General features: G+C 41.5%; 1 protein-coding gene across 6 annotated transcripts in view; it reads left to right on the top strand.

Annotated features, from left to right (window-relative positions):
• MYO1D (myosin ID) overlaps positions 1-12,721 on the top strand; it is a 359,000-nt gene that overhangs the window by 123,073 nt on the left and 223,206 nt on the right. For all 6 annotated transcript variants that reach the window (XM_086360259.1, XM_086360256.1, XM_086360255.1 and 3 more), the window contains exons 11-12: positions 5,589-5,759; positions 9,968-10,038. In XM_086360259.1, the coding sequence (XP_086216385.1) occupies positions 5,589-5,759; positions 9,968-10,038 (242 nt within the window). The remainder of the gene's footprint in view (positions 1-5,588; positions 5,760-9,967; positions 10,039-12,721) is intronic.

Here is a 12,721-nt window from a genome sequence, read left to right as displayed (position 1 = left end):
GCTTTAAATTGCTTCTTTGCCTTCCATTGTGTTATATATTAGAATACCATAAAAAATTTTGTTCAAATATATTAGTATAAATATTACCTATTTATAAATAAACCACAGGTGTATTATTACTTTCTAATAGGATTGCCTACAGTTTTGATTTAAAGAGTGAATTCTCATCACATATTTAACATGTAATTCAGTAAAGTTAATATGCAACTTTCATAGAATGAATCTGTTGTGTCTCATAATACACAATTATAACTAGGGTTTAGGTTTTTATAACAAATTTAATCATAAAACTTGTTATTCAGATGTGGTTCAGAGATACTGGTCAAAAATATCCTGTAACAATCAGAACATCAAATCCCACAGGCATAGTTGAGAAAAGGAAAAGTCAACAATGGCAGGAGGCTATTCCAAACATATGAAAAAGGAGGGGAAAAGCCCTTTAAAACAATTCTTAGTGAAATAAACCAAGAGAAATATGTCCTAGAGGAAACAGAAGACTCTCTTAAGGGTAACAGTTACTGAGGACAGGCCGAATGCCCAAATTAGAATTCCTATTCTGGGCAAGTATTTCCTTTAAAACCCCCAAACTTACTGACATAGACACATTTTTCGTTGTTGTTCAGTTGATAAGTCGTGTCCGACTCTTTGCACTGCAGCTTGCCAGGCTTCCCTGTCCTTTACTATCTCCTGGAGTCTTCTCAAACTCATGTGCATTGATTTGGTGATACCATCCAACCATCTCATTCTTTGTTGCCGTCTTCTCCCCCTGCTCTCCATCTTTCCCAGCATCAGTGTCTTTTCTAGTAAGTTGGCTCTTCCCATCATGTGGCCGAAGTACTGGAACTTTAGCATCAGTCCTTCCAGTGAATGTTCAGGGTGGATTTCCTTTAGGATTGGCTGGTTTGATCTCTTTGCAGTCCAAGGGACTTTCAAGAATCTTCTCTAGCACCACAGACACACTGCTGTATATAAAACAGATAACTAATAAGGACCTACTGTATGGCACAGGGAACTCTACTCAGTACTCTGTAATGATCTATATGGGAAAAGGTCTAAAAACGAGTGAACATATGTAGGTATGTAACGGATTTACTTTGACTTCCCAGGTGGTACTAGTAGTAGTACCGCTACCTGCCTGCCAATGCAGGAAACATAAGAGATGCACGTTCCATCCCTAGGTTGGGAAGATCCCCTGGAAAAGGTCATGGCAACCCACTCCAGTATTTATTCTTGCCTGGAGAATGCCATGGCCTCAGGAGCATGGCGGACTGCAGTCCATGGGGTTGCAAAGAGTCACACACAGCTGAGCGACTAACACACATCCAACTGATTGACTTTGCAAAGAGTCACACACAGCTGAGCGACTAACACACATCCAACTGATTGACTTTGCAAAGAGTCACACACAGCTGAGCGACTAACACACATCCAACTGATTGACTTTGCTGTACAGCAGAAACTAACACAGCACTGTAAATCAACTCTACTCCAATAAAAATTAATTTAAATAAAAAGTAAAAACTCCATCCCACCTCTTTATCTCCTGCGTCCCCTAAGAAACCTCTTGGGAATGCCAGGTGGCTGGAAGAACCTGATTTGTAAACCCTAATTTTAGGCAGTGCTTAAAGCAGCATTCAGTTGTGAACCAAAAGCTACTGGACTCTTCAGCAAAGACTAATTACTTGTAGATAGCCAGCTGGAATTTGGGAAACTTAATTCTTTTGGCCTTAATGACAAAAGGCTTAGTCTTTAATTCCATAGTTGCAAAGTCTAAGATTTCAGCTATGTTGATTAATATAGAGTTCCTACTTTTTGAACATTTTAAAAATATTTTTTCCAAAGATACAAATAACATTTTTCCCTGATGAGAAATGTAATAAAGTGCCCACAATAAAAGTACATACTTAGACCAGGGCTAATCTGTCTCTGTACTAACATTTTGTACCAAGCCTGTCCTGTGCATCGTAGGATGTTGAGCAGTATCCTGGCCTCCTCCTAGTCATGACCATCAAAAACATCTCCAGACATTGCCAGATGCCCTAGGGGTTCCGGGGAAAGTCACACCCCATTGAGTATCACTGATTTGCTGCTGCTACTGCTAAGTCGCTTCAGTAGTGTCTGACTCTGTGCGACCCCATAGATGGAAGCCCATCAGGCTCCCCCGTCCCTGGGATTCTCCAGGCAAGAGCACTGGAGTGGGTTGCCATTTCCTTCTCCAATGCGTGAAAGTGAAAAGTGAAAGGGAAGTTGCTCAGTCATGTCCGACTCTTAGCGACCCCATGGACTACAGCCTACCAGGCACCTCTATCCATGGGATTCTCCAGGCAAGAGTACTGGAGTGGGGTGCCATTGCCTTCTCCGATCACTGATTTAGACAAACCAGAAAAATATAAAAAAAGTAAAAGCCACCCAGTTTGCAGACTTTGAGTTCATGGAATGCAGAGGAGGGCTTGGAAATAGAGGTGGAGCTGAAAACCACAGCTGGCACGAGCCCTTGGATTTTTAAATACCATTGAGCAGGAATCCATGAGACATAGTACTCATCTATTGTGAGTGTGTCAATTTTAGAGAGGGTAATGGAGACAACTCTCAGATCAGGTACCTCCTGAATGATCAGGGACATATCAACACATGGGATTAAAGTGCATAGACTGCCCTTCTTCACGTGATGCACAGCTTGCCTGAGTCAGGCCCATGCATGCTTTCTCTCGGAGTCTAGTGGTATATATGCTGCAAGCTGTCAGGATAAACAGGCTTCCCTGGTGGCTCAGCCAATAAAAAAATCTGCCTGCAGTGCAGACCCAGGTTCGATTCCTGGGTTAGGAAGATCCCCTGGAGGAGGAAATTGAAACCCACTCCAGTATTCTTGCCTGAAAAACTCCATGGACGGAAGAGCCTGGTGGGCTACAGTCTATGGGGTTGCAAAAAGTTGGACATGATTGAGTGACTAACACTTTCACACTTTGATCAGAAGAAACAGGTGTAGAAGAGGATTATTATACATACCTTGTATGTCTTGAAGTAGAGAAAGATTCAGAAGTTGTTTATAACTATTTTCAGCTTGTGGAAGCAAATGAAAAGTGTATTCTTACTCTTTATGGATCCTTATATCTGATAATTAAAATTTTTATATTGTACCCTGAAAAACTGTGTTAGATCCATATATGCTTTTTAACTTTTGGGAAACTGGAGGAGACACTCTGGCATTTTGGTCAGCCAGGGTCATGTAACTAAAAATGCAAGTTCTGTGTAGCACCTTAACTTCATCAAGTTAGTTATCAAGTAATACTTCCAGGTTATATGTGGGCACCTAGTGGAAAGTGAAGAGGAACTAAAAAGCCTCTTGATGAAAGTGAAAGAGGAGAGTGAAAAAGTTGGCTTAAAGCTCAACATTCAGAAAACGAAGATCATGGCATCCGGTCCCACCACTTCATGGGAAATAGATGGGGAAACAGTGGAAACAGTGTCAGACTTTATTTTTCTGGGCTTGAAAATCACTGCAGATGGTGACTGCAGCCATGAAATTAAAAGACTCTTACTCCTTGGAAGGAAAGTTATGACCAACCTAGACAGCATATTCAAAAGCAGAGACATTACTTTGCCAACAAAGGTTCATCTAGTCAAGGCTATGGTTTTTCCTGTGGTCATGTATGGATGTGAGAGTTGGACTGTGAAGAAGGCTGAGCGCCAAAGTTTTGATGCTTTTGAACTGTGGTGTTGGAGAAGACTCTTGAGAGTCCCTTGGACTGCAAGGAGATCCAACCAGTCCATTCTGAAGGAGATCAGCCCTGGGATTTCTTTGGAAGGAATGATGCTAAAGCTGAAACTCCAGTACTTTGGCCACCTCATGGAAAGAGTTGACTCATTGGAAAAGACTCTGATGCTGGGAGGGATTGGGGGCAGGAGGAGAAGGGGACGACAGAGGATGAGATGGCTGGATGGCATAACCGACTCCATGGACATGAGTTTGAGTGAACTCCGGGAGATGGTGATGGACAGGGAGGCCTGGCGTGCTGTGATTCATGGGGTCGCAAAGAGTCGGACACGACTGAGCAACTGAACTGAACTGACTGAGTGGAATATGGCGGAGAAGGCAATGGCAACCCACTCCAGTACTCTTGCCTGGGAAATCCCATGGACGGAGGAGCCTGGTAGGCTGCAGTCCATGGAGTCGCGAAGAGTCGGACACGACTGAGCGACTTCATTTTCACTTTGCACTTTCATGCATTGGAGAAGGAATGGCAACCCACTCCAGTGTTCTTGCCTGGAGAATCCCAGGGATGGCGGAGCCTGGTGGGCTGCCGTCTATGAGGTCGCACAAAGTCGGACACAACTGAAGTGACTTAGCAGCAGCAGCAGCAGTGGAATATGGGGGCTTCCCTGGTGGCTCAGACAGTAAAGAATCCGCCTGCAATGCGGGAGACCTGGGTTCAACCCCTGGCTTGGGAAAATCCCCTGGAGGAGGGCATGGCAACCCACTCCAGTATTCTAGCCTAGAGAATCCCCATGGACAGAGGAGCCTGGCGGACCACAGTCCATGGGGTCACAAAGAGTTGGGACACAACTGAGTGACTCAGCACAGCACAGTGGAATATGGGTCTTGTGATTAACAGCCAACAGATTGAGAGTATGGGGAGTAAGGTTAGGTGCAGGGTATGAAGACAGGATTAAAATAAGACTTGGTGAAGGAAGAAACATTATCTACTTTATAATTTTCACCTTGAGCTGTACAGTAAGTCCCCTCCATACAAACCTTCAAGTTGCAAACTTTTAAAAATGCAGACGTTCATGCCAGCCCCTGTGTGCTGGCTATTGTACTATTATACTTTCAAGGTACTGTACTATAAGGTGAAAAATCTTTATTTTTTGTGTTTGCTCATTTTTTTATGTGTGTAGTATTTATGTGAAGAATATTATGAACCTATTACAGTACAACCTATATAGCTGATTGTGTTAGCTGGGTACCTCGGTTAACTTTGTTGGACTTACAAACACACTCTGAGAATGGAACTCATTCATTTGTAGGGGACTTACTGTGTTCATTTAAGGCAATTTTTAAAAAATTTTGACCAAGCTCTGCAGCCTGTGGGATTTCAGTTCCCTGACCAGGGATTGAACCAGGGCCATGGCAGTGAAAAGTGCGAAATCCTAACCGCTAGACCCCCGGGGAACTCCCAAGACAAAATGTTTTATGATACAAAGTCAATAAATGCATCTTTTAAAAAACCTCTGTTAAAACATGTACTCATTTTAGCATTGAAGGTTTTAGTCGCTCAGTCATGTCCCATTCTTTGTGACCCCATGAACTGTAGCCTGCCAGGCTCCTCTGTCCATGGGATTCTCCTGGCAAGAATACTGGAGTGGGTTGCCATTTCCTTCTCCAGGGGATCTTCCCAACCCAGGAATCGAACCCATGTCTCCTGCATTGCAGGCAGATTCTTTACTGTCTGAGCCACCAGGGAAGCCTCATTAATTGTGATTTACATATTTGACATCAGAGTGACTTGAACTCCTGATACCTGTGGAGGTGTTGGTGTTGCACCTGGTTCCCGTCCCGTTTGTAACTGGCTCTTTGCTGTGTCCTCCAGATTGATTACTTCAACAATCAGATCATTGTGGACCTGGTGGAGCAGCAGCACAAGGGGATCATTGCCATCCTGGATGATGCCTGCATGAACGTCGGCAAAGTCACTGATGAAATGTTCCTAGAAGCACTTAACAGCAAACTGGGCAAGCACGGCCATTTTTCCAGCCGCAAGGTACCGTGTATAATGAGCACATCCTCTCATTTTGATCTGTACGATTTTCCTCATTGTTTGACAGAATCAAATGAATTTTTATGTTGGGGTACAAGAATGTCCACACGAGTATGAAAGGCTGTAAACATCCCTGAAATGATGTATTGCTGTGGATAAATTCTGCCTGTCTGGTTTACTGGGATGATGATGTTGTTGTTCAGTCACATCCAACTCTTTACGACCCAATGGACTGCAGCACGCCAGGCTTCCCTGTCCTTCACCATCTCCCGGAGCTTGCTCAAACTCATGTCCATCGAGTCAGTGATGCCATCCAACCATCTCATCTTCTGTCATCCCCTTCTCCTGCTTTCAATCTTTCCCAGCATCAGGGTCTTTTCTAATGAGTCAGCCCTTTGCATCAGGTGGCCAAAGTATTGGGCTTCAGCATCAGTCCTTTTAATGAATATTCAGGGTTGATTTCCTTTAGGATCAACTAATTTGATCTCCTTGTTGTCCAAGGGACTCTCAAGAGTCTTCTTCACACCACAGATGGTGTGATTGATAAAAATCATAATGTCCAGGAGAGGGCACTCTAGACTACTCAATTTGCTAGAAATAGGAAAAATGAACACAATTGTTTAGAAAGCATGATGTCATTTATAACCAATAGGTACAGAGACCTTGTTCATGTGCTAGAATTTTGCCCCTGCATCCGATAACTATGGCACTGAAAATAGCTTTTGTCCATGACTTTTTACTGTAATCCTCAGTTATAAAAATATAGTATATGTGCTCTGCTCTATGTGAGACTATGTGACTTTCTTGAAAACGAGAAATTCTAGCTGAAATTCTCATGTTACAAGGACACTCATTCCTTAAATAAACGGGTGACCTTTTTAACTCCCTATTTTTCACATTCTAAAAATGTTACAAACAGATCATACTTCTGTGATAACTGGTGGCAGTTGTGGTTATCAGACCTTTGTGCTGCGCCTTGCGTATGATATGTTCGCCATGGTAATTGTCCTAGGAGAGACACACCATCATCCCCAGGTGTTCCCTATAAATACAGGCTTGTCCAGCAACCATAAGCTGAAGGAGAAACAGGCCCTGTGCTTCTTCGCTTCCAGGAAGAAAGAGGCAAACGTTTCTGCTCCTCCATAATTCCGTGTAAATCTATGACATACTGCCATTTTTTAGTATGAATAAATCTATATTCTAACTTTGTCCCTTTTGACATTATGTAATTAGAACAGTAAGATTCCACAGTTAACTAGAGAAAGCACAAATCGCCAAGAAATAGATTACTGGCTGATATTTATTTTAGACCAGTTTATCTCCAAGACATTCTCTTTGGTCTGTTACTGAAGACTAATGTGTAGCCTGCTGAAGGTTAGCTTTCAGATAGTATGGTCTTATCTTTGTTTTAATTTTTACTTTTGGCCGCACTGCGTGGCATGTGGAATCTAGTCCCTGACCAGGTATTGAACCTACACCCCCTGCATTGGAAGCACGGACTCTTAACCTCTGGACCACCAGGAAAGTCCCTATAGTCTGATCTTTGACATTAGGGTTCCAGCTACAGTTATTCCTCCAGTCATTTCCCATTTATAACACAAATACTGAATAAGTGCCTCTCGTTTTCCAGGTACAATCCTGACGGCTGGGGACAGAACAGTAAGCAAAGTTAGAAGCCACATGAATTATTTAGAGTGATACTTTTAAAGATGGCACAGTGACAGGGGCAAATGTCCCATCTCTGAGGGGCTGGGTAAAAAATGTTCTTTATAATAATAATTCAGACTTTGGAGATTCGCCTTGTATTATGTCTACCAGATGGTAGACAATCCTTGTTTATCAAATTGAATTGGTCATGATCATACCAAAAAAATCTTAGGAAATATTGAATTCTGAACTAAAACAGGCAGCTCTCCATATGATTAGATAAACAACTATGATTCTCACATGAGGAATCGCTTCATTTTGTTATGTTTCACCTTGGCCATTTATGTACCTGAATGTATCAACCAAATATTTAAAGTAGAAGCTGTTCATGCAGTACTTTTAAGCACTAACTACTGACTTGAAAGGCTAAGTAGTAATTTATCTGTGAAGATGGAAATTTTCTTTTCTTTTTTTTATTGTGGGAGCCCAGGTTTTCCCAACTCTCAGACCAGGTGGCTCCTTTCTCCCTCAGCAGCAGCATCTCTCAGACATATCTTGAAATGGAAATTTTTTGTGTTCTTTTCTGGGATTTTTGCCTAATGAATAAAAGAAATGAAATAACCAAGCTGTCAGGATATTTTCATCACTGTGAACCTTTCTGTTAAATAAATGCTATTATCCTGTATGTCACAGCAGGCATTTTAATTCATTATTGATTACTAATGATTACTTTTATTGGCAGGTTAAAGAAGAGGTTTCTGGCTTGTGTTTATTTAGGGGCTAAACTGTTTGTCATGTATTAAAATTATCATGCAGAGGCAGACAGATCCAATTACTGTTAAAAGTATTGTTAACATGTAAAGTTGAATGATAAATAGGTTTTATTTTTTTTAAAGTAAAGAAAAATCTAAAAAGTTCTATGTTTAGATCAGTTAAGAATTTGCAGTATCTAAATGTAAGAATATTCAATTAGTATAGATGTCTCTTGAGTCTTTTTCCTTTGGGAGTTTTATAAGTAGAAGGGTTTTGTAAAAGTGGTTGATAAGAGAGAGGGAAGGAGAGAGGAATTAAATATTTCAGAGACCCCTCTGAATGTTAGAGCTTTGTTCTCCACAGTTGGTTTAACCTCTAGAACAACTCTACAATAAGTGATTACTGAAGGAAACAAAGCATGTAGATGGTAGAGACAAGACTGCAACCTCAGAAGTCTGACTCTAACTTCCTTTAATTATTAATTTGAATTAATAGACTAATTATTCCCTTAACAGTCTACATCCATAGAGAACCCACCATCCTGGTTGGGGTTGTTTGTTATCTAGCATGACAAGCCAAGTGATGTTTCTACGTAACCATACTCAATGCTTACGGATTCTTTTTTTTTTTTTTTTAATTTTTTTTTAATGTTGACCATTTTTAAAGTCTTTATATTGCTTCTGTTTTATGTTTGTTTGTTTGTTTTTTGGCTGTGAGGCACTGTGTAATCTTAGCTCCCCAACCAGAGATCAAACCCACATCTCCTGCATTGGAAAGTGAAGTCTTAACCACTGGACTGCCAGGGAAGTCCCAATAGTTACGGATTCTTAAACATCTGCTTTTGAACCTAAAGGATATCAAGTGATCCTTTATAGGGTGCTCAAAGAATCTACGTGCTTCTGTAATAAGGAAATTGCAGAAACTTATAGAGATCCAGGGCTCTATAAAAACTGCCTTCTCAGAGAGGTCCTCTTCAGTGAGAAACAGCTACAGAAGGTTGATCTCCTGTGAAGTGGTAGACCTGGAGTCCCAGCTTAGCAGAAGACGGGTGAGCCAGGCTGACGTATACATAGCAGAGAACAGACATGGCATTTGGTCCCAAGAACTCTTCCCAGAGCTACCGCTTATCAGCTACAGGACCTTGGGCCAGTTACCTAACCTGTCTGAGGCTTAGTTTTCATGTATGTAAAAGAGAATCCATAATCCTTAGTTTAAATATCAGTTGTGAGTATTGAATGAGATATCCATGCATAGAAGATGGCAAATCCTCAAAATGGTCTTCTTTAAGTGGGACATGGAGGAGAGAGGCTCTGTCAGTCAAGGTTGGCTGGGCTGTGTTAACAGTGGAGATTTAAGTGTCATAGACAACAGAAGTCTATTTCTCTCCCAGGGTCCCAGACTTCTCCCATCTTCAGGCTCTTCCATCCCCTCAGGACCATCCTTCTCTGCATCCAACTAGTGGGAGTTGAGAAGAAAGTACAGAGGAGAGTCACCCGCTTCTTACCAGCTTTGACCTTGAAGAGCCTTATCCCCTCACACTCACCTTCCATTGTGCAGAGCTTGGTCACCTAGCCATTCCCAGTTACCAAGGTGGCCAGGAAATGCAGTCTGGCTCTGTGCACTTCGGGGGGGAAAGTTCTCAATCTTTACCACATTTGCCAAATTAAATAAACCCCCACACACTGGGACTTTGTTCATAATGATATCGTGATTTGTGACATGATTAACTTCTCCTATTAAGTTGGAATATAGTTTTAGAAAAGTTAAAATGTCTATTTTCAAGGTCATCTCCTTCCTTCTTGATTTCTTAGCTCTGCGCCTCGGACAAAATCCTGGAGTTTGATCGAGATTTTCGAATTCGACATTATGCAGGGGACGTGGTGTGAGTATCTCACTCTGGTGCCTGACGTGGTGGTTTGCATGCAGCCTCACTGCAGAAGATACAGTTAAGGGAAATAGAAATTATTTTCCTGTTCGTTTGCATTTTCTAGCCATTTCTGATGCCAATATATTTTAATTTCTTCATTTAAAACATTGGCATAGCTTCATTCATTCCTTGCTTTTCAAACATTTGTTAAAGACACATCATGTGTGGCCATCCACAGTTTCTGGCATAGTTGACATTCAGTCAGCATCAACTGATGGTTAAATAAACCATGGAAGTATGTTAGGAATTGGGATAGAAAGATGAGTAACATGAACTATGCCCTGATGACGCTAGCAGCTTAGTGGAGGATACAGGCAGGTACATGATAAGTCATTATAATGAAGAATGGAAAGGGTTAAACTGGAGAAACACAAGGCGTTATGGGAACACTGCTGTTTGCTGTTTAGTCACTAAGTCTTTGCCACTCCATAGACTGTAGCCCGCCAGCCTCCTCTGTCCATGGGATTTCCCAGGCAAGAACACTGAAGTGGGTTGTCATTTCCTTCTCCAGGAGATCTTCCTGACCCAGGGATTGAACCCACATCTCCTGCATTGGCAGGTGGGTTCTTTACCACTGAGCCACCAGGGAAAAGCCTTGTGGGAACACTGAGGAAGAATAATTAACCCAGAGTGAGGAGTGTAGCCAAGCCTTGAAGGAAGTGATATTCCAGATGAGTCTAGAAAGTAAAAGAGGCTTAGTTGGAAGATAGAATTAGGAAGAGAAGGAGATGAGAGGGCATTCCAAGCAGAGAGACAGCAGGCATACAGGCCCAGAAGTGAGAGTCATCACTATACATGAAGAACTACTGGTAGTTGGGTAACTATATGAGCAAAAACCAGTTTTCCCATATGATTTTTCACATATTATTCAAAAAAGTAAAATTCTCACAAGCTACATTTTCTGGCTACAGTATGATAAAAGTAGAAATTGGTAAGAAAATAAAACTAAAAACATATAACTTCCTTAGTCTTTTAGTTTCCTAGGGTTTCTATGAGAAACGACCACAAATTGGTGGCTTAAAACAATAGAAATGTATTGTTTCATGGCTCTTCCTGACCCAGGGATCGAACCAGGTCTCCTGCATTGCAGGCAGATTCTTTACCATCTGAGCCATCAGGGACACCCCATTCTGGAGGCCACAAGTTCAAAATCTAGGTGCTGGCAGGGCCACACTCTGAATGCTTTAGAGGAAGATTGTTTCCTGCTTTCTTCAGCATCTGGTGGCTGCCTGCTTTCCTTGGCTTGTGGCTGTATCAGTCCAGTCTCAGCCTCCATCGTCACATTGCCACCTCCTCTTTGGGGTGTCTGTATTAAATCTCCCTCTGTTTTTGTTTTAAAACTACACTTGTGAATGCATCTAAGGCCCACCTGAATAACACGGGATGAATTTCTTCTCCCAGGATCCTCAATGTAATCACATCTTTTACCATACAAGGTAATACTCACAATTTCCAGGGAATTTGACAAGGCTTCTCTGATGGCTCAGATGGTAAAGAATCTGTCTGTCTGCAATGCAGGAGACCTGGGTTCGATCCCTGCATTGGGAAGATTCCCTGGAGGAGGGCATGGCAGCCCACTCAGAATTCTTGCCTGGAGAATCCCCATGGACAGAGGACCCTGGTGGGCTGCAGTCCCTAGGTTCACAAAGAGTCAGACATGACTGAGCGGTTAAGCACAGCACAGCATGTCTTTCAAGGGAGGCATTTTTCAGTCTGCTACACTTAGCGTGCTTTGTCTACCCACACTGCTTATTATCTGGTTTTTGTTTAAAGTCCCGTCTTTTCCTTTCTCCTTATTTTTGATGCTGGGAATTCTATTCACATAACCCATTACAGGCAGAGATTAAACAACAAAAAATGAAAATGATCATCTCTCTAAATGCCAAAGAGGCATTTGAAGAAACTTAATACCTGTTCCTGATTTAAATTAAAACTCTAGAATCATCCTCAATGGTGAAAAATTGAAAGCATTTCCCCTAAAGTCAGAAACAAGACAAGGGTGCCCACTCTCACCACTACTATTCAACATAGTTTTGGAAGTTTTGGCCACAGCAATCAGAACAGAAAAAGAAATAAAAGGAATCCAGATTGGGAAAGAAGTAAAACTCTCAATATTTGCAGATGACATGATCCTCTACATAGAAAACCCTAAAGAGTCCACCAGAAAATTACTAGAGCTAATCAATGAATATAGTAAAGTTGCAGGATATAAAATCAACACACAGAAATCCCTTGCATTCCTATACACTAACAATGAGAAAACAGAGAAATTAAGGAAACAATTCCATTCACTATTGCAATGAAAAGAATAAAATACTTAGGAATATATCTACCTAAAGAAACAAAAGACCTATATATAGAAAACTATAAAACACTGGTGAAAGAAATCAAAGAGGACACAAATAGATGGAGAAATATACCGTGTTCGTGGATCTGAAGAATCAATATAGTGAAAATGAGTATACTACCCAAAGCAATCTATAGATTCAGTGCAATCCCTATCAAGCTACCAACAGTATTTTTCAGAGAACTAGAACAAATAATTTCACAATTTGTATGGAAATACAAAAAGCCTCGAATAGCCAAAGCAATCTTGAGAAAGAAGAATGGAACTGGAGGAATCAACCTGCCTGACTTC

This window comes from Bos grunniens, chromosome 19 (genome assembly GCF_055505025.1).
Source record: "Bos grunniens cultivar Pamir isolate PY7600 chromosome 19, Bosgru_T2T1.0, whole genome shotgun sequence".
Lineage (NCBI taxonomy): Eukaryota > Metazoa > Chordata > Mammalia > Artiodactyla > Bovidae > Bos > Bos grunniens.
This window is presented reverse-complemented; position numbering and strand designations above follow the sequence as displayed.